Source organism: Thamnophis sirtalis, unplaced genomic scaffold (genome assembly GCF_051295495.1).
Source record: "Thamnophis sirtalis isolate CommonGarterSnake01/CBP01778 unplaced genomic scaffold, rThaSir2_p1.2 scaffold_4, whole genome shotgun sequence".
In the NCBI taxonomy this organism is placed as follows: domain Eukaryota; kingdom Metazoa; phylum Chordata; class Lepidosauria; order Squamata; family Natricidae; genus Thamnophis; species Thamnophis sirtalis.
In genome coordinates this window covers 129,639,875-129,663,217 of record NW_028261384.1, presented here as the reverse complement: position 1 = coordinate 129,663,217, position 23,343 = coordinate 129,639,875, and the positions used below count along the sequence as shown (strand labels likewise).

The 23,343-nt window shown below is 39.8% G+C and overlaps 1 protein-coding gene across 1 annotated transcript; it reads right to left on the bottom strand.

Moving 5' to 3' along the window:
• Positions 1 to 7,296: 7,296 nt before the first annotated feature.
• LOC148046560 (vomeronasal type-2 receptor 26-like) lies at positions 7,297 to 19,910 on the bottom strand. The gene is made up of 6 exons (XM_087714842.1): positions 19,801 to 19,910; positions 18,148 to 18,439; positions 15,339 to 16,192; positions 10,006 to 10,195; positions 8,512 to 8,638; positions 7,297 to 8,192 (listed from the first exon to the last, which is right to left on the bottom strand). The coding sequence occupies exons 1-6, from the start codon at positions 19,908 to 19,910 to the stop codon at positions 7,297 to 7,299; spliced, it is 2,469 nt and encodes an 822-aa protein (XP_087570968.1).
• Positions 19,911 to 23,343: the final 3,433 nt, after the last annotated feature.

Genomic DNA, 23,343 nt, shown 5'->3' with positions numbered 1-23,343 from the left:
GGTGGAAGGAAGGAAGTACTCTTTATTCCATGTTATGTGACTTTTACTTTTGGATTTATTATCTATTGTTCCCCAGACTTGACAAATGCAGCAATATTATTTATTTGTACTTTTCTCTTCAGTAAAATTATAGCACACTATAATTTTCTATGGATAAGTACCATATTTTTTGAGTATAAGACGCACCTTTTTCCTTCAAAAAGGGGCTGAAAATCTGGGTGCATCTTATACACTGAATACAGCATTTTTTTGCCTCTCCAAACCCCACCCCCTTCACCAAAATGGCCATGTATAGCCTTTAGGAAGCTTTCAGAGAGCTCCTGGGTGCTGTGGAGGGCAGAAATGAGCAAAAAATGGGCCATTTGTTGCTCAGTTTTTGCCCCCCCCCCCCCAGCACCCAGGAGCCTCCTAAAGGCTATTCGTGCCCTTTTTTTGGACAAAAAATGGGCCTGTTTTCACAAAAAAATGGGCCATTTTTGGGAGGTTTGAAGAGTGCAAAAACTTTTTTTTAATTCACCTCTTCAAAACCTTGGTGTGTCTTATACTCCAGTGTGTCTTATACTCCGAAAAAATATGGTATATCCTCTGCAATTACTAAGCTAACACAGGACTATTGATCTCATTCTCCTTTCCCACCCTACCACATCACAGCCATATATATACACACATTTCCAAAGCATCAAAAGGCAAAAACAAGAACAATGTTTGGAAACTAACCAAAGAGAGAAGCAAGCTAGAACTAAGCAGAAATTTCCCAATAGTGACAGCAATCAGCCAATGGAACACTGGATGCTTTTAAAAAGAGACAAGACAACTAAAGGATCAGATGATGGAATGTATATACAGATGAGGCCCTGGGGATCAGAGGAAGGGTCATATGTGGCGATAGGACCCAGGTGTGGATGAATGGACATGAGAGTGAGGAATTTGAATTCTGATAAAACATTTTCTTTTCATTTCTTTGCATTGACAATTAAGAGCTTTGCTGCTTTGCTGTCTCTCATTGAAGAGGGAAGGGGAAGTTGCAGGGGTGGGTTCTTGCCAGTTCTAACCTCTTCTATAGAAGAGGTTCCACAAATCTACCATGCCATTTAGAACCGGTTCCAGCTCCCTCGCCCCACCCGTCTGCACCACACTTGCCCCACCTGCCACTCAGTGATTGGCTGGCTCACCAATCACCCCGCCCGCCTCTAAGAGTCCTATCTAAACTTTAAAGTCCTAAAGCTGTCAAGTTGGAACACCCCTAGGTTTTTTTTTCTAAAGGGTTAGGGGTTCAAGGATCTTGTAACTTGACAGATTTAAGACTTGCATGCTTCCAATGCCAGAGATTCTGAGCCAACATTTTGGTTGCTAAGCAAGAGCATTGTTAAGTGAGTTTCATCACATTTTACATGTTGGCCATGCCCACCCAGTCACATGACTGCCAAGCCACTCCCACTTGGTCACATGGCTGGCAAGCCACTCCCAACAGGTCACATGGCCAGCAAGCCACTCCCACAAAGCAGGCCACACCTACAGAAGAGGTTCTAAAAAAATTTGAAACCCAACACTGAGTGGTTGCTGCCTCAGACAAAAGTTTTAAACTGTTTTTACTTTTCTCTGCAGAAGGAGGTGCCCATGGGGAAGCATAAAAACTGTTCTTTTATTCTGCTCTGCAATAGGCACCTGCACATTAACAGTGAGACAGAAGTTAGCAACTTAAAACCACTAGCCAGGAACAAGAATGGCTCACTTATAAGAAAAACCCCAAAACCCACATAGAGGTGGCACACTTTGCAAGATACCCGTGACCTGGGGTGAAAAACAGGTGATGTGACATTTAGCTATTTAACATAACAAGCGTAAGGATTTAAGGGGGCTGAAATCCAAATAACCAATCAATATTATCTGTTATGTATGCATTATTAGGGGAAGGGCAAAGGGTTGAATGTGACCATCCCTTGACTATAAAAATTGCTGTAAGATTCTAATCTTGGCCCTTGGTTATCTTTTCAAACTGGGGTCCTTATATCTTGGTACCAAAATAAAAGTATAATTATGTATCACACCTTGTGTCCAGTGACTTATTGGCTTTGACACCACGCAAGAGTCCAGGTTTGAGGACAACACAACCTTTTGTCTGAAGTGGTAAAGGTTCTCCTGCTTGAGCTAAGAAGGTGGACTAAGAAGACCTTTGAGGTTCCTTCCAACTCTATTTTTTATGTTTTAATTTGTAATATCCTATTCATAACTCCAATAATCTTAAGAACTGGAAGAGGAGGAATATGTTCATGGATTTGACCACTGCTTTGGAGATAGTTTAAAGTCTTAGCTTCAAGAAGCTAAGTGAATAACTTCTAAAATCAAGATGTGATGGTTGGGGAAGGAGTTCTGAGTAACAATGGAAGATCTCATTGATTTATGCCTCTGTCAGCCTCTGCTTTGCTGCTGCTTCAGCTGCCATTGAAACGGGGAGGGGGCATGGCATTTGGGAGGGGAATACTAATTGTGCTGGAGGAAGATTCGGGAGTTTCTGCTGCCTGTCTTACTGCGCATGCGGAGGAGGTTTCCCGCCAAGGCCAACGCACCGACATTCCATCTGGGTGATGCCTTTCAAAGTTATCTCACACCTGACACTTGGGAGAATTATGATTGGACTGTAACTGGGATGCCAAGGGGAGAGGAATGGGTATTTTATATGTCATTTGCTTTCGCGCCTAAATAATCAGTCTTCGCTTTGCTACGCTTCTAATCATTTATAATTAGTAAAAGTACACCTGATTTCTATCAATGGAGTCTCGTGGTTTTCTTTCCTAATTATTCAACGGAGGAGTGCTGACAGCATCAAAGCAAGATCTTCATACCAGGCTGTCCTATTTGTAGCAACTTTATTAGCAGTGTTGCCCCTTAGAGTGGACAATGTTGCTGCCACAAGTAATTGCATTTTGGACAGACTTTTCAGGCTTCCTCAACATAATTAGCTAATAGTTTGATGTGTTTTCAATATAGAGCCTGGCACTCACATCATTACAAGAGGAAAGGGATAACCATAAGTCTTTTTCAGCATTGTGAAAATATGGATATTGTATCACTCCAGTACACAGCTGTCCCAAGAGCTTGAAAGAAGGTAGTAAAAGCTGAAGTGATTGTATTAGTCAATGAGTTAAGATGTATTTAGGCTTTCCAAAAATAGCAGGAATCTAATCCAATCCAATCCAACCTAATCTAATCTAAATCTCCTATCACCTTTTAGCTAACTCTCTAGGTCTCTACTAGCTACATGGAACATGGAGGCCCACAGAGTTAAGATTCTGATTTGATAATCAGGAGGCTCACATTCAAGATCAGGTTGCTGCTGCATGTTCGCATGGGCTCCCATCACTTGCTCCATCTCCTGCCGACACAACCGTTTGAAAGCAGATGGCCATGAATCAATAGATGAGTACCATTTCAATGTGAAACCAATTGAGGATATTAAAGAAGCCCCCAACTGAATGTCCCCGAGACAATGGTGATATCACCAGCTGATCCTTTCACCATGGAAGCACTTCAGTGATTTTGATATGAAAAAAACCACCATACATCTACATGTCCTGATAATCAATAATGGAAAGTTTATAGAGAAGAACATTTCCTGGACATTGAAAGCTTGTTTCCATCATGTCATAAATCAAACTGACCAAAGTTATCAGGACGTGCAGAATGATGTCATAACACACCCAATGGCCATATGATATCTGTTGTGGCCCAGCAGGAACCGTTGGAGCTGCAAACAGACTCCAACAGTGAGAGGCCTTATGAGTCGGCTCTGGAAGATGTGGAGGACCCTGGACAGGGTTCCGACTCCGAGCAGGGATCAGAGAGGCTGGTTGGCCACCAGGAGGCGCCTGAGGCATGGAGCAGCAGTGAAAGGCAAAGGGAGTGTGCTCCTGATGTCAGGCCTTGGAGCAGTGGCGAGGAGACAAGGGAGGTGGTCCTGAATGCCCGGCAATGATGGGCAGATCGATGTAGAGAACAGTTATGCAGATACAAAATATAATTGGATTCAGGTGGTTGTAATTAGGCTCCTCTCAAGATAGTATTTAAGGAGAGACTCTGGGAGGAATCTGATTTGCAGGATTCAACTTAATTCTCAATGCTGGAGAAGCTGTTATCTGTATCTGTCAGAGTCTGGGTTGCTGCCAAGGTTCTTATCTGTTTGTTGTGCTTGGGCTTTCAGCCACCAAGATTTGTGTTTCCTGTTAATAAAGAGTTGTGGCATTCCAGCTAAGCTTGTCTCGGCATTCGTTACTGGACGGAGGAGGGGGTCAGAACAGATATCATAGGGATTGTCCCATCCCTCTAAGTATCCAGTTGTATAGGACAGAAGGATTGTTGTCTTCTTTGGAATAAATGTGTGTATTGTGTGTGTATGTGTTTGTGTGCGAGAGAGAGAGAGAGAGAGTGACATAGAGAGAGATGTGGGGTAAGCCCACAACTATTGAGTTAGAAATCACATAAATAGTTGCATCTCCTTAATAAGATATCATTGCCCATATAGGATTAGTTCCGACTCATACAGGGGGTCACATGCTCGACCTTGTGTTTCTTTCAGGGCAGTGGAGATGTAATCTTGGGTTGAGGGGCATTAAGATCTTGCCCCTGTCATGGTCAGATCACTTCCTGGTCAGGCTTGACTTTCGGAAACCAATCCCCCACTGTAGGGAGGTGGAACCGATTAGGTGGTTCTGTCCCAGGCGCCTGATGGACCTTATGGGATTTTAGACGGCACTTGGGGAGATACCTGACTCTCTGGCCCGCAGTCTGTTGGAGTCCTTGGTTGCTGCCTGGAATATAGCGGTGGTGGGGCTCTAAACTGGATTGCGCCTTTACGGCCTCTCCGTGGCAGTGGATCCAGGAGGGCTCCTTGATTTACCGAGGAACTCCGGGAGATGAAATGCCAAAAGAGACGCCTAGAGCAACAATGGAAGGCTAGTAACTCTGAATCCGACCAAACACAATTAAGAGCCTTTGTTAGGACTTATCTAGTGGCGATACGAGTGGCAAAATATGTGCATTTTTCCGCTCTTATCGCATCCGCAGAAACGCGCCCAGCCGCCCGGTTTAGGATAGCCCACTCCCTCTTGAAAGAGAGGGACACGGACAAACCTTTACAGGGTAGAGCTGAGGAATTTGCCAAGTTTCTGTCGGATAAAATCACTTGGATTTGGACGGACCTGGACTCCACTTGGACGGTACCAGCCGAGATGCCGGGGGAAGGTCCTGATTGGATTTTATGGAGCGAGTTTCAACTTGTTGCTCCTGAGGAAGTGGACAAGGCCATGGGAGTGGTGAGTGCCTCCACCTGTTTACTGGATCCGTGTCCCTCCTGGCTGGTTTCGGCAGAAATAAGAATTGCTAAACAATCTTATGTTTTTAATTTATGTAAAAGAACTACTTCCAGAGCTACGTGGATTATATCTAATTACACTGGTTGCAATTCAACTTGGATGTCTAACTTCAAGCTAAGCAGAGCACATAATATGGTAACTATGGAGCAAATTATGTCTGTGTCGCTTATGAGATCTGGGAGAATACACTTCTTGTGTGCACCTTCTCTTAGGGAATGCCATGAGTCAAGGATGCAAAGGATAGGCCTTTCCAAATGTTTTCTTTTATGTATGGAACAACATCACCTGGAAATGTTATGGTCCCAATGCTTTTGGAATTCAGGAAAGGCATGAATTCTTGGCTGTTCCCATAGACCTTTGAGGTTGGGATGCAGTTTCCACTTGTAATACTATCTGATTAATATAAGAAATGGACCTTCAGATATATGTTTAAGAATTTTATCGTGTCTATTGCTGCAGTTTAAAATTATTTTAGCCATAATGATAAGTGTCAAGTGTGGATCATGGTGGGAGTAGATAAATATTAGACTTCAACAAATACATATTTTTAAAAAGTGTCTTTTGGACCTGTTCAAGTATGGATTCTGACATTGTGCTGACATAAGTTCTTCTGCTTCTCTGAAGAAACAGACAAGATGATGACATATACAACCGTACTATTTCATTCTGTCAAGCTTTCAAAGTTGGCAGGTTTAAAAATAGGAATCCTTTGGTTTTTTGGAATTACCTTTATTTTTAGTGAAGTGAATGGAAAAAAACCTTGAAAATTTGTCAAAACTATTCTAAAGATCAACTTATTCCAAGCGAAATTGAGGAAAAGATATTCTGAATCTTTTTCTTCTTATGCCCAGCCTTCTCTTTCCTAAGGAATATCTTCTGTAAAAGTCATTTCCCTCTATTTACTTGCAATGTGCTAAGATTCCCTTTGCACATACTGTTCTTTATTTATTTTTCTTGGAATTTCCTTTAACTATGCAATTCTTGTACTTGTCTTAATAGATTGTCTATTATTAATGTCTACGCCATCCTGTCCGTGGAATCTCAATTACATCAGGATTTTACCAGGAGCAGACGATGAATTCACAATGCAACTAATCTCCATCAGTAAAAACAAACACTGCCCAAAATTCTACACCAGAATAAGTGTGAGAAAAGAAGATGTAAAGTATTACAAACTTTAATGTAAACTATTAAACATATTGGGTAAGATTACCCACAATGTGCATTTTCTAGTTCCTAAAAGATCTGCCCAAAGCTCTACCAGAGGTGAGTGCTTGGATAGCAGAATTGGACACCCAATTATGAAGCCACTGCGTTACCCCTATATATGTTGTGTATATAATTATGTGAATTGTGTGTATGTTTACTGCTATTATGTCATGTTCTCATCATAGACTAAATAATAATAACCATAATGGTAGGATTACACATGATCCTCCCTCCCCTATGCCCCCAATATTGTGAACCCATCCAGGAACACAATCAGCTGAGTTAAATGTAATAAATTCCAGGAAAATATATCACACCAAAACTCATATGTAATTTTAAAAAGTGCATGGATACACTCAGATAAATAAAACAATGAAATGGATGTCTACAATTATTGCCTTCACCATCAAGATTAATCAATGCCCACTTTATGCATTAATTTCAATAGGGCAGAATTATCCAAGGCATAAGAATAACAGTGGCCCCTTAATTAAATAAGAAGACAAAGGTGGGACAGGAGTTGTCATTATGAATAAGAGTAGTTTCTCAGGGAAACTGAAAATAAGTTATCCAATGCCATCTTTTGCAAAGACCTCATCCTTTTGATGTACTAATGGAATGAAAAAAGCCAAATCTCAAATTTGAGGGGAAATAAAACCCTCTACCCTGAAAGCAACTAATTAGATTTCCGTCAAAGGGTATGGGTTTAAAGTCAGTTTCATTTTTTCATTAGTTGCTCCTTCTTATTCAGATTAGGTCTCAGAACAATGATATAGCATTTGGGGGAAAAGATGCAGCCCAATAAACCAGCTGCTGAAGCCAAAATGGAGAAGATCTCCACAGCCACCATGTATTTTCCCTTGGTACTCAAATAGGTGGGAACAAATGACACCCAGACACTGCAAAACACCAACATGCTGAAGGTGATAAATTTGGCTTCATTAAAGCTGTCAGGCAAATTCCTGGCTATGAAGGCCACAGTGAAACTGACAGCAGTCAAGAAGCCCAGAAAGCCAAGCACTGCATAAAACATTGCTGTTGAACCTTCGTTACATTGTAGAACAATTTCTTCAGCCATGGAGTGCATGTCAGAATCTGGGAAGGGAGGAGAAATTATGAGCCACATCACACAAATGCAAATTTGTGTCAAGGAGCAAGATAGGACAATAGGGATAGCCAGCCTTTTCCCCACCCATTTTCTCATTTTGGATCCGGGCTTGGTGGCCATGAAAGCAAGGACCACTATGATTGTTTTCCCCAATATACAAGAAAGAGCTACAGAGAAGATGATGCCAAAAGCAGTTTGTCGCAAGAGGCATTTCACTTGGTCAGGTTGCCCAATGAAGAGCAGAGTGCAAAGGAAAGACAGCAGGAGAGCAACAAGAAGGCTATAAGTGAGGTTCCTATTATTTGCTTTAACAATAGGTGTGTCCTGATATTTCATGAATATCCCAAGAACTGCAGCTGTGATGACAGAAAAGGAGACTGCAATCACTGCCAAAGAAATCCCCAAAGGTTCTTGATAAGTTAAGTAAATTATACTTTTTGGAAGGCAATTATCATTATTCTTGTTTGAATATTGACCCTGCGGGCATGGGAAACAGTCATATAAGTCTGAAAAAGAAGTCATTCATAGAAGCATTATTGTTTTGAATCATCTTCATTTCCAGTTACCAATGCAAAAATACTTTTATTTGCAAAAATAATATATCTGGAAAAACTATTTATAATTCAAATCTACAGATGCTCCAAGTTAGAATAAACTAACTGCTTTTATCACTAAATAGCTCACTGAAGCATGAAAAAAATCAAATTTTTCAATATGATGTGAAGCTGAACATATTCAATCACCCTAATATTTACTCAAATATTTAATTATTAAAAATAAATCCGCATTTATATTTATTTTATCATTGATTCATTTAATACTTACCCAATTGATCAGCTATTTTCCCTTCTGGACATATTTTACAGTCATAGCAGCAAGATAATTTTCCTTCCATTTTTATCTTGCTATGGCCAAGAGGACACTTCTTATTACAGATGGAAAGAGGTAATGTCTGCTCATAAAAAAAATCAGAATTCCACAGAAAGAATGTATTTTTGACAAATTGTTCTTTTCATCAATTACACATATGCAAACTCTTCATATATAATCCAAACATTGGTGTTGCAATTTCCAGTTTTATTCCTTGTGTAAATTCACCATATATATTTTCTCCCGTGTAGAATTGGAGATGTCTTGGCGACGTTTCGACGAAGTCGCATTCGTTTCATAGGTCCTGGTCAGATGGTGGGTTTCCTCCCCGTAGAGGTTCGATATTTGTTTTCTGAGGTTTTCGCGGGTGTTAGTATGTAGGTCTCTAGTTGTTCGGGTTTTCTCCCGCGTAGAATTGGAGATGTCTTGGCGACTACTCCTGGAAACACCAAACCTGAAGTAGTCAGCAGCAGCCTGAAGATGACGAATGTGACTTCGTCGAAACGTCGCCAAGACATCTCCAATTCTACGCGGGAGAAAACCCGAACAACTAGAGACCGATATATATATATATATATATATATATATATATATATATATATATATGTGTGTGTGTGTGTGTGTGTGTGTGTGTGTGTGTGTGTGTGTGTGTGTGTGTGTGTGTGTGTGTGTGTATATATATATATATATATATATATATATATACATACATACATACATACATACATACATACATACATACATACATACATACGCATCCTCTTTTTAAATGAGTTTTCTATCATATTTGAAATACAATCGACTTACAATCATAATTGAACCCAAAGTTTCTGTTGTTAAGTGAGAATGTTAGCGTTCCAAGTAATGCACCCATAGGGAGCAGAACTCTGAGGCAGGTAGATTCCTAAAAAACCCAAATTCTTTCCTCCTCCACCCATCCAGTGGCAACTCTAAAGCCGTAAAGATGGCCTCACCCAGGTTCGCTTCAGGGTCAACAGAGAGAGTTGTTAAGTGAGTTTTTCTCCATTTTACGACCTTTCCCATCACAGTTGTTAAGTGAATCTCTACAGTTGTTAAGTTAGTAACACCGTTGTGAAGTGAATCTGGATTCCCCAATGACTCGCAAAAGGTGATCACATGATTCTAGGACACTGCAACTGTCATAAATACCAGTCAGTTGCCAAGCATCTGAATTTTGATCACATGACCATGGGGGAACCGCAATCTTTGTAAATGTGAAGAACACTTTTACACCCTTTCTTTCAGCATCATTGTAATTCCAAACAGTCACTAAGTGAAGTGATGTAAGTGGAGAATTACCTGCAATGAATAACATATGGACTGCTAAATCCTTCTTACTCCAAAGGTTGTGGTAATTGTGATTGTTTAATCATTTACTCCATCAATCCGTGGCTAATAATTTCAGGAAAAGGAAAAAATGAGACATACCTGGTTAAATATGAGAGGCCAAACGGTTTCCTTATCTGAAATGGTGAGGAGCTTGTCTGGGGGAGCCATGGGGTCAATCTTTCCAATTTGGATTTTCAGAAAGGATTTGTTTGGAAATGTGACCCAGTTGAAAATGTCAAATCCAGTTTCTAATTCCCCATTGGGGCTAAAAGAAACCTGTTCTCCAGCACTGTTGTTAAAGGAGACTTGTTGCAAGTAATCATGCAGCTAAAGGAGGAGGAGGAGGAGGAGGAGGAGGAGGAGGAGGAGGAGGAGGAGGAGGAGGAGAAGAAGAAGAAGGAGAAACAAAAAAAAATTAGAAGAGAATGGGAATATTTCAATTTATTTCTTCATATTTAAGCTAAACTGAATAAAACATTAAACTGTTCTATTTTGCCCCAGTCTGTACTATTTTTAGCTGAAAAAGAACTAAATTTTTATGAAATGCATTTTCTACTCTCAGGTGAAAAACTCTCAGATGAGAATTCCAACACAAAATCCAGAAAAAGAAAGGTCTGAAAGATCACTTTGCTTAGACTAACCATTTCAGAAATTGTGAATTCGTTTTTCTGCCATAAAGTATAGGCAAGAGAGAATTCTCTGAGGTGTTAATTAACAAATAAAACTTGAAATTTTCTTCATATGATTCACTGACAAATTTGTTACTCACTTAAAGAAACACTATTCATATTTTCTCTTATTATTTTTATTCATTATACCTGAAACTCAGTCAACTGAACTATTAAAAATATGTCCCAAATACCATTTACTGGTGCTAATGGTTATTACAGGTTTCTGCCAGCATCCTAGGTAACAACCAAGTATCTTCTTAAAATATATGATATTCTTAGTAGGACAATTTTTTGCGGCTCCACTGGTGTTACTGCAAGAAGCTGAAATTTATTGATACGTTTTATGAAATTCTTGATGGATGTAAAACCTGGTACATCTTCAAAAATTTGATGATGATGATGATGATGATGATGATGATGATGATGATGATGATGATGATGATGATTGTTGTTGTTGTTACTACTACTACTACTACTACTACTATTACTATTACTATTACTATTATTATTATGTGGTTAATCTTTGGTGAGATTCACAGCCTATGGGGCTGGTTGGTAGCTCAACAGCTCGAGTCCTAACCAAGCACCTAGGAACTGTTCAGGTAACAGCGAAGGATATAAGCTATTCCAAATAGGGTGGTTTTTTTGTTGAGTCAGAATGTTCAAATCTGATAAATTTAGAATTTCCAAATAGCGAGATAGCCCTTTAGATATTGCTCCAAGGGCTCCAATTACAATCAGGACAACACTAAATTTCTTTTTCCACAGTCGCTCAACTTCATTTTGCAAGTCCCAGTATTTTGTGATTTTTTCTTGCTACTTATCTTCAATTCGTGCATCACCAGGTATTGCAATGTCAATAAAGCAAACTTTTTTCTTTTCTATTATTATTATTATTGTACAATTGTATCACAGCGGCCAGTTGTTTCGCCGGATTTGGCATTGGTTACTAGTCGGGCCCCACCCAGGGGCCTAGGACGTCGTAACGTATTTTCGCAATATGCGTGCAGATCCAAGCAGTGCGGCTTTTTGCATTTGACTGATGGTGATTTTGTCAATTTTTAACTGTTTTAAATGTAATTCCAGTGCTTTTGGAATAGCACCCAGTGTGCCAATTACCACTGGAATTACCACTGCTGGTTTGTGCCATAGTCGTTGAATTTCGATTTTTAAGTCCTGGTATCTTGCGATTTTTTCATGTTCCTTCTCGGCGACCCTGCTATCACCTGGTATTGCGATGTCTATGATTGTGACCTTATTTTTCTCAACCAGTGTGATGTCTGGTGTATTATGCGCCAGTATTTTGTCGGTTTGTATACGGAAATCCCACAAGATCTTGACCATCTGATTTTCGGTGACTTTTTCAGGCTGATGTTCCCACCAGTTTGTTGCTGTTTTAATATTATAATTTTTGCACAAATTCCAATGGATCATTTGTGCTACTGAATTGTGCCGCAATTTATAATCAGTCTGCGCGATTTTTTTACAGCAGCTGAGTATGTGATCAACAGTTTCATCAGCTTCTTTGCAAAGTCTGCATTTGGCATCATCAGAGGATTTTTCGATTTTGGCCTTAATGGCATTTGTGCAGATAGCTTGTTCTTGCGCAGCCAGGATTAGTGACTCTGTTTCTTTCTTTAATGTACCTGTTTTTAACCATAACCAAGTTTGTTCACTGTCCACTTTATCTTTTATTTTTTCCAGAAATTGACCATGCAGTGCTTTGTTCTGCCAACTCTCCATGCTTGATTTTATCACATCTTTTCTGTATTCTTGTTTTGTCTGTTGGGCCTTCAGTAGATTTTTGTTCTTTACTTCGATTAATAGATGTTCTTGAGTGTCTTTTAAATAATCAGCCAGTGCATGTTTTTCTTCTTCAACTGTTTGCTTCACTTGTAATAATCCTCTGCCACCTGTTTTTCGGGGCAGATATAGTCTATCAGTATCACCACGTGGATGTAAACTGTAGTGCATTGTCATTAGTTTCCTGGTTTTTCGGTCCAAAAGGTCCAAATCAGTTTGTGTCCAGTTAACTATGCCAGCTGTGCATCTTATAACTGGTATTGCCCAGGTATTTATGGCCTTGATTGTATTTCCACCATTCAATTTAGATTTCAAAATTTTCCTAACTCTGTTGGTGTACTCTCGCCTGACAATAGTTTTTACTTCTCCATGCTTGATGCTATCCAACTGCAGAATGCCTAAGTATTTGTAGGCTTCATTTTCTTTGCATTTAATTAGTTGGCCATTGGGCATTTCAATTCCCTCAGATGCAGTGATTTTGCCCCTTTTTATGGATACAGTGGCGCATTTTTCCATGCCAAACTGCATTGAAATATCGGTGCTAAATACTCGGACTGTATTTGTCAATGATTGGATTTCTATTTCTGACTTTCCATAGAGTTTCAAATCATCCATATATAGTAAATGCGAAATTTTTTCAGCTTTTTTGGCTGTTTGGTAGCCTAATTTCATTTTTTTAAAGATTACTGATAGTGGGATCATTGCGATGATGAAGAGAAGAGGTGAAAGTGAATCACCCTGGAAAATTCCTCGCTTGATATTAACCATTCCGTAGCTCTCATTCCCTACTGCCAACTCAGTTCTCCATTGTTTCATTGCCTTTTCAGTAAAGGATGTAATATTTTTGCTAATGCCAGTTGTTTCTAAGCATTTTATGATCCAACTATGTGGCAGTGAGTCAAATGCCTTTTTGTAATCAATCCAGACCATATTCAAGTTCGTTTTTCTGTTCTTACAATTTTCTAATATCATTTTATCAATTAGAAGCTGATCTTTTGTGCCCCTGCTCCTTCTTTTGTTGCCTTTTTGCTCTACTGGCAAGATGTTGTTTGTTTCCAAATAATCCATCATGTTATCTGCAATAATGCCTGTGAGTAATTTGAAGGTTGTTGGTAAGCATGTTATTGGTCTATAGTTTTCAGGTGTTGTTCCTTTAGTTGGATCTTTCTGAATCAAGTATGTTTTTCCAGTTGTCAACCATTCATCAATTTGGCCCTTTTGTAAAATTTCATTCAGTTGCCTGGCCAATATTGCATGTAAACTGGTCAGTTATTTGAGCCAGAAACCATGTAATTGGTCCTTTCCAGGTGATGTCCAATTCTTTACCTTTTTAACTCGATTTTTGATCATCTCAGTTGTTATTTCTAATACTTGCATTTGTTTGTTGCCAATGCTTTTCTCAAAGTCATGTATCCACTTTGCTTCCTTGTTGTATTCCTTTGCATTTTCCCACAATTCTTTCCAGAATTCAACTGTGGCCTGCTTTTCTGGTTTTTCACTTTTGGTGTCACCATTCACATTAAGACTTTGATAAAAACGCCGTTGGTCTGATCGAAATTGCTGATTTTGTTTATATTGGATGATTCGTGCCTCATATCTTTCAATTTTTCTAGCTGTTGCTGTTATCTGCTGTTTTACAATCTCTACAGCTTCATTGATGTTTCTTGTATCCAATCTATATCTTCTGATTAGCCGATCTATGATTTTGTTGTTTTTAAGCCGTTGCTCATGCATGTTCTTTAAGTTACTAGCATCTGCCCTTAATTTTTTGATTTTTTGTTCTAGACGGATTTTCCACTTTGGCTTTGATGCTTTTTCTGTTGTGTGACTAGGTACTTTAATTTTAATGCCTAGTTCATTAGTGACTATTACAGCTGCGCTGTACATTAACTGGTTTGTTTCCAAGATGGATCCCGGTTCAATTGTTGAAAACACTGCATTAACCATTTTCATGATAGGGGCCAAAATTTTCTTAGGCACAGTTTTTAGTGATGGTAAACGTTGCCTTTCCTCATTAAGCAGAAAATGCTCCATGATCTTATCCTTCAATTCTTTTTGTTTTTGAGTTAGTTCATCAGTTGGTTCAGTGATAACTGGTTCTAGTGGTGGTGATGTTATTTCCTCCCTGAGAGCTTCTTCTGGGAGTTCTACTATAGTGTCTTTAGTTGTGTCTTGAATATCAGTTATTTCCGCTTGTGATATTGTTTTTTGGGTTTTGCAATTTGCCTGAATTTCCTCATGTTCAACTTCACTAAACACTTTATTCCGTATAATAAATCGCCTTTGATCTGCTAGTCGTTGTTCACTAACATTAGAATCTGGATATTGTTGTTTCCATAATTCATACATTCGCTTTAAATATCCTCTTTTTTCTGGCTCTGAGTTGTAGTAACAGGCCATTATGGCACGGTTTTCATCTGCACTATATTTTTGTCGTTTTGTTGGCTGGTCCACTTGTAGCCCACTTGTCGACGGATGTCCAGGGACCCCAACATCCACCGCGGCCCTTGTTAACCCGCGCGACGACCGATGCGGTATGGAATTCTTATTCGTTTTTTTCACCATATTGTATGGGTTGGCGGGGGGGGGGGTTACGGGACCAGATGCCAACCTGATCCCAACCTTCCTCCTTTCTCATCCGGGCTTGGGACCGGCAACGGCGGAGTTGTTGTTGTTGTTGTTGTTGTTGTTGTTGTTATTATTATTATTATTATTATTATTATTATTATTATTATTATTATTAAGTTACATATATTACATATTTCTAACTCACTCTATAATTATGCATTGCATTTATGATTATATATTTTTTCATATGAAAATACCAAACACTGTACAGTTTTCAAAACTAACTATAAAGTGTTATAACATCAAAAAAAAATTAAAAACCACCAAACTAGTCTCCTATTCTGGTACTTGAAGATTTCCCCAAATTTTGTATTAGCCAAGATTACTTGCCAAGGTGATCGGAGGAAGAGCTTCCATCTCATCTCATTCATTTTTCGTCCCCGTTTGAGTTTGGAAGAGCGCATGGCCTTCAGAGCATGTGCCACAGCATAGACTGCATTGTAGAGACTGTAACTATGTCCATTCATGGTGGTGTCAAAGACAGAATTAGGAAGAGTCTCCAGCTTCTCTTCTCCAGTGCAGATCCTTTCAGCATTCCCATCTGTAATATCATTGGAGAAGGAGCATTCAAATGCATCTTTCCAGAAATCCCTAGTGAAACCATCTTCTTTATCAAAGTATGGGTTTCTCCTCTCTATAAATTGTTGGAATCTGGTCAATTCCTTTGAGTGAATAGCAAAGGAAAGAGCACCATGAAGAAAATCAATGTGGAACTGTCTTTGCATCAGAATGGAGGTAAATTCCATCTGAGCTGTCATGATCCAAACTTTGGCCTGTCTTTCTTTTGGAATATTATCATAATTGAAAAAATTGATCATTAGTCTCAAAAGAATCATGCCTGTAATTTCAGCACTTAAAATGACTGCTGTGACTGTACTCTCCATGATCACTTTGTATCTGTTTTCTGCATTTTCCATCATTTTAGCAGCTTCACTACCATACACCATTTGGGGAAGACATATTAAAAAGTCAAAGCAGATTCCTCTCTCTGAAAACATGGAAAGTCTCTTTTGAATGAACCTGTCCCTATCTTCCTCAAACAGAGAAATCAACCCAACCCAGATCCATCCAAAATGCAACAATAAATGCAATATTGCTTTAAATTGATGGGTTTCATCTGGAAACATCCATTTGACAAGCATTGCTGTCTCAGTATTCATCAATGGAGCTGATCCATAGGAGATCTAAATGGAGAAATTCAGAAGAACATAGGAATAAAGGGCCATTTCATGAAATGAATTTGAATACAAGGGAATATTATGATAGGAATGGTAGGCATGCTGGTGTGTTTATGCACACTCCTTAAAGAGCTCTTAGGAATGGGGTGAAGTCAACAGTAGACTGTCTAAGGTTAACATTTGGGGAGTTTGGGGAAGAAACCACATTCCAGGCATTGATAACTCTGTTACTGAAGTCGTATTTTCTGTAATCAAGTGTGGAACAATTTATCACAAGTTTGTGTCTCTTGTGTGCTCTTGTGTTGTTGTGGTTGAAGCTGAAGTAGGGTATTCTGTTGTGAGCAGAGGAGTGGAGGACTCTACTTGTGAAATATCTCTAGAATCATTTGATTGTATTAATGTCTGATATGCAGTGTGGGTTCCAGACGGATGAGCTATATTCAAGAATTGGTCTAGCAAAAAAAAATGTATGCCCTAGTTTGCAATGCAATGTTACTGGAGAAGAAGCTTTACTAGATTAGGTTAACAACTCTGAATGCCTTTTTTTGCAATGCTGTTACAGTGGGCGCTGGGGCTTAAATCATTTGAGATGAGTACTCCAAAGTCCTTGACAGAATGAGGGTCGTCTACGATGTCATGTTCCTCCAGTTTGTATTTGCTGTTCTGATTTGTTTTTGCCAATGTGTAAGATAGAGCATTTGTTGATTGAGATTTGGAGTTGCCAATTGTTTGACCATTCTGACACATAGTCAAGAATTCTTTGTAGTGCAGCAGCATTGTTGGTGGTTTTAAATAGTTTTACATCATCAGCAAAGAGAGCGCAATTGCTAATGATATGATCACAAAGGTCATTTATATCAAGTATAAAGAGTGTAGGTCCTAATACACTGCCTTGGGGACACTGCTGTTAACAGGAGCATGGTTTGATAAAGCACTCCCTATTTTGATTCCTTGTTCCCTGTTTGACAGAAATGCCGCTATCACTTGTGCAGGGATCTGGAAATGCCGTAAGATTTTAGTTTTAGAAGTTGTTTGTCATTCACCACTGAATCAAATGCTTTACAGAAGTCTATATAAATTACATCTATGTCTTTACCCTGGTCGAGTTGTGTAGTCCATATGTTTTTGCAGTGTAAGAATTGCAAATCTTTTTTGAAGCCGAACTGCTTGTTGGGAGCGTTGCATCCAGTGAACAGAGTTTGCCACTCAAGGGATGAGAGGTCATCAGTTATGAGATCATTGTTGGCTTTTCTAAAGTTATACTTTGGGATTCTGTCATTATTAAGAGCCAAGGTGGCGCAGTGGTTAAATGCAGCACTGCAGGCTACTGCTAGATCAGCAGTTCAGCGGTTCAAATCTCACCGGCTCAGGGTTGACTCAGCCTTCCATCCTTCCGAGGTGGGTAAAATGAGGACCCAGATTGTTGGGGGCAATATGCTGACTCTCTGTAAACCGCTTAGAGAGGGCTGAAAGCCCTATGAAGCGGTATATAAGTCCACTGCTATTGCTATTGCTATTATTATGGTCTTTGTAGGAACATAAATTGAGACAAAAGTCAATCATGCTGTCGCCACTATTGGGAAAGGTTTCATTTATTTGAAGAACATAGATTGAGTTTAAACTATTGCAGATGATGAGGTCTAGATGGTTGTTGAGTCTAGTGTTGTTTGTAACTAGTTGATCCAATCTAATCCATGTACAATATAATTTTTTTTTTTTTAAAAAAATGCATGTGTGTTTACTTAACCCAATATCTGGGTATGAGTGGGATACAAAAATACGATGGCTTAAAATTAGTTTTACATTACATCTGAAATGTTACTCATCAAGCAAAAAATGGGACAGCCCACTCAACATATTCTTATTAATGGTTTTGCTCTAATTTTCATTTCAATGACTCACCTTTTGAACATAATAAATAGCTGGTGAGCCTCTCATATTGTTCCATTTTTGTATCTCACCTGGGGAAATTTGTAGTTGTGTAGAGAGATTGCCATGTTGAGACAGGTGTTAATGTGGGGTCCTCCAATGACAGCTACTGTGTTGGTTTGGTCATTGCATTTGTAGTTGGGTATAAATTTATCCTTTGTAGATAGAAATTCCATTGCTAATTGATAAGTTGTAATTTCCTCAGTATAGTGAGAAGCGATATGGAAACCAAGGCTAATGTTGGGTAAGATCCCAGAATGTTCATTGATCTCCTTTACAGCAAATGCCAGAGCCAAAGTGTGCAGGTAAATATGAGTGATGAACCTTCAGCAAGAGTTAGAAACAATATCAATATGTTTCTCTTTCAGAATTGGACAACTGTTTTAATTGATACATATGTTTATTTGATACATATAAATTATACATCCATAAAAATATAATATATTAGTGCTTATTGTTTGTTCTGGACACCTGCAATTTGGTCACTAACAAATAGCCCTTAGTTGTGTCAAGTGGCGATAACTGACCTCATTGTGGCTACTTAACATTGAGCCTAAATACCATTTAATCAGACCCCAGAAATGGGCAACAAAAATAGTACAAGAGCTGAGAGACAAAACATCAGGAAATACTATAAGAAGTTTATGTATTCATCCTATAGGGCAGAAGGAAAGGCTGACTAAAATCCTTAAATGTATTAAAGAGTGTGAATAAGGTTCTAGAAGGAAGTATTCTTAATATTAATCAAAATATAAGAATATGGGGGCATAATCGCACAGTGACAGGAAGGAAGTTGGAAACTAATTTTATTATTTCACAGAAAGAGTAGTAGAGCCATAACCAACTTCCAGAGGAGGTAGTGGATCAGTCATCGGTAACTGACTTAAAACTTGCTGGGAATAAACAGACAAAAAATTTCTGCCATCAGTTTCCTATGTCACTATCTGATTTCAATATTATCCATATTTCCTGAGAGAAGGAAGCCAGTTTACTTTTCACACCCTAGATGTATAATAGCCTAAAATATGCACTAGAGTGTTTCTCTTTTAAATATGGATGAAAGGAAAGGCAAAAAAGCTGAAGATTGCCAAGAGAGATTTTGCAAGTATTTAGATTAGTCAAACTTTTTTACTTTCAACAAGAGATTTTGTTGAATGAATGAAGTTTCCTGAAGAGAATGAAATTCGAATACTTTATGATTAAAACTAGTAATATCCATCTCAATTTCAACATCAGTATTAGGATAGGTCTAGAATTAAATAAGGACTAAATACAGTTACTAGAACAGGTCACACCAACTGGCAAGCAACTGATACCATTAAGCATAAAAGAGAAAGAAAATATAGCTTTTAGGTGGCAATGTGGGGGAAAAGGAGGTTATGGTATGAGGAAGAGGAGAAGTAGTTGGATACTTACAGGTACTGATCAAGGACCTCAGAAGAAGGAAGGTTTTGAAAAGTGATTTCATTTGTAAGAAAGAAAACCTGAAAAATAATAGCAGCAATGATTAAATCTCCAGACTGATAATATTTATGAACAATTGGAAGAGGACTACTAAGTTTGCAGATGCAGGGAGGAGAAATGCTCATCATAGTTGGAAAAAAAAGTAAAACTAATGTTCGGAATATAACCAATTCATTGTAATATGTGGTCATTGTAGACATCAAATAGAACTCTTATGTTACCATTCAACTAACTCATTAACTGTATCTAAAGTTAAGAGAATAACAGAGCTGGAAGTGACTTTGGAAGTCTTGTAATGAAATATTAGAGACGAAACACAAATTCTCCCCATCCTCTACATGCATGTCTGTATTTCTAAGGAGATATTAATGGAACACAATGAACCAAGGTCATAGTTTTTACAGTGTTTGCTGGAGTTCCCTTAGGATTTGGAGAAGAAAAGACAATAACTATTCCTACTTACTAATCACTATCATTATTTGTAAAGATGATATGAGAAATATCAGAAAGAAACATGTTTATCATATCTCAATAGACACTGCTGCACTGCTTGATTGAATATGACAATAGAAGGACAATTAAACATGGGTTAATATAAATGAAACATGGACATATATAGAACTTTTAAGATGATGAACAAAGTGAGATGTGTACTGCTTGTTATTCTACATAGTAGAATAACGTTAAGGGAATTGTAATGAACATTGAACAGTAAGGATTGCCATTTATAGACAATTAAGGGTAATTTAATCCAAGATATGGAAAAATGGAGAGGGAACATGAAATATACTTGCAATGGGAAACTATTGAGATTTAAAGACAGAATCACAAATTTGGGTTGTGTAAGGATGTAATTATATAAATATAATGATGAGAATAGCTGGGAATTGTAACCAGGTCTACATCTTGGACAAAATTAGCCTGGGGAGGGGTTTTTAAAAGCACAATGACTATATATGTATACTTTTTTGTTCCCTTTTTTTAAAAAAGGAGGAAAATATATGTTCAAATTAAATATCTATATTGAAAAGGAATTATAAACACCATCAACATAAAATGAAGCTTGCTCAGAAGCTGAAATACATCAAGTAAATGAGATGAAGAGTGTGAAGTAGAGGAGAGAGGTAAGGGAAGAAGCAAGGGATAGGAGAGAAGGCAGGGGGGAAGAGGAGGAGAGAAATGAAGAGTGGAAAGGGGAGAGAGGAGAAGGAGAGAGGAAGGGGTAGTAGAGAAGAGAAGGACGACAGATGGAAGAAAGGAGGTAGGGAGGGGGTGGAGAGAGGGAGAAGAAAGTGATGGATAAGGTACAAATATGGTGTATGGAGAGCAGAAGAGCCAATAATTGTTTTGGGGAGTTGATGGTAAGATGAATTGTAAACATTTAATAATACAATACAATGTTGGCAATGAAATAGTATACATGTGATTATATGTTATGAAAATGAAAAAAAAAAACTTTATATATTTTTTGAAAAAAGACACCAGGATGAAGAAGAAACTGACCTATACATAGGGTGACTAGACGTCCCGCATCTGGCGGGACAGGCACGACTTTTCATCATTTTTCCTGCGTCCCGCCCGGTTCTCAAAACCCCCCACTTTATTTTGGCACTCGCTGGCTCCCCCGCCCGTCAGCTGCCGCTAGCTCGCTCGTTATTTCCCCATCTATTTCTAAAAATCTAAGCCAGCCCAGCCTGCCGCTCACTGATTGGCCTGGACTCCAGCCAATCAGTGAGCTGGCTGGGATGGAAAACTTTAAGCACGCACGGGAAGTTTTCCATCCCAGCCAGCTCACTGATTGGCTGGAGTCTGCTTAGCACGCCGCGTGAGTCGCAGGAGTCTCCATTTCATTTCGCGGCCGTTTGCTTTGTTTTGCTGCTTCAGCTTCACTGGTGAGTAACCGGTGGGAATTAGTAACCTGCGCGGGGTTAGTGAAACAGCCGCTGCAGCCCTCCTTCCCTTCCCTGTGTGCGAGAAAGGCACCTGCTTGCCAGCCCGCCCACCCTTGGGCTCCGGGGCAGCACCTACCCAGCCCCATTTGAGCCCCTGAGAGAGGTCTCATTTCAACTACTAACCCTCAAGGTCATCTTCCTGGTCGCCATCACCTCGGCTAGGAGAGTTTCTGAAATCAGTGCCCTCTCCAGCAGGGCGGACCTCTGCACTTTCTTACATAACCAGGTCATCCTCAGGCTGGACCCCGCTTTCATGCCCAAGGTTAATTCCCCCTTTCACAGGGCTCTCGAGATTATTCTCCCGGACTTCTGTCCTCACCCATCAGGTGACAGGGAGAAATCCTGGCACAAGCTGGATGTCAGAAGGGCCTTGCGCATATACCTGAAGCGCACGGCCCCCTTTAGGTGCTCAGAGGCTCTGTTCGTGTCTTATCAGCCTTCCTCCCGGGGAGCCAAGGTCTCTCCGGCCACCAACAGCAGATGGATTAGAGCGGCCATCTCACAGGCCTACAGGGCTCAAGAACTTCATGTCCCTGAGGGCATCACGGCTCATTCCACTAGAAGTGCAGCCACATCTGCAGCCTGGTCCACCCGGGCCCCCATAGAGGAGATCTGCCGGGCGGCCGCCTGGGCTTCTCCTTCTCCCTTTATTAAACATTACACACTGGACGCCTACACCTCTGTGGAGGCTGCCTTTGGCAGGAGGGCTCTACAGGGGGTTCTGGACTCCCCAGGGGGCTCAGGCCCAGCTAATCCCTCCCAGGACATCTAGCTTTGGTATGTCCCATTGGTTACTCCTCCCACGCCTTCTCTTCGGAAACTGGCAGTTGGACTTACCTGAACTGCATGTTTAGAAGAGAAGCGTGGGAGGAGTCACTTCCCTCCCGTTCTGGGTGCCCCGCGCCTAGGGGGCCTGAGCGAGTCCAGGTTCAGCGTTAGCGGTTAGGAAGGATATGTGTTGGCTGTTCTTGTTTGTCCTTCCTTTCAGATTCTGCTACGATCCATCGGTTAATCTGGGGGAGTCGGAGGAGGTCAGTAGGTGTGGCTCCAAAAGATTACCTCAGTCTCCAATAGGCAAGAAGGCTTGGTTAATACCCATTGGTTATTCCTCCCACGCTTCTCTTCTAAACATGCAGTTCAGATAAGTCCAACTGCCAATCTCTATGCACAATCTATGAGGTTTCCTTCAGAATCAGCTCCTTGCCCAACCTTTGGTCATTAGCCATGGTCCTACCTGGCTTCAAAAAGGGAGAGCACAGCCTAATAGAGAACTCCAGATAAATCTCACTGTGTTGTATCACCTGTAAAATCTTGGAATCAATTATAAACCAATCCATCACTGTCCACGTAGAGACAAGCAACCTGCTTTCTAACAAGCAGTTTGGTTTCAAGAAAAAAAATGTCCTGTAATTTACAACTCCTACAGTGCAGAAACATTTGGACCATACAACTTGGCCAGGGTAAAGCAATAGATGCAATTTACATAGACTTCTGCAAAGCCTTTGCTTCACTGTTACATGACAAACTACTGTTAAAACCAAGTTCTTACAGCATTTCCGGATCCCTGCAAAGGTGGACAGACATGTTCCTGTCAAAGAGGGAACAAGTCATCAAAATAGGGAGTGCCCTACCAAAGCTGGCACCAATTAACAGTGGTGTCCCCCAAGGCAGCATTTTAGGATCCACACTCTTTCTGCTTTACATAAATGACCTTTGTGATCATATTATAAGCAGTTCTATAAGTGTCCTATTCGCTAATGACGTAAAACTATTTAACACCACCGACAATGCTGCTGCCCTACAAAACCACCT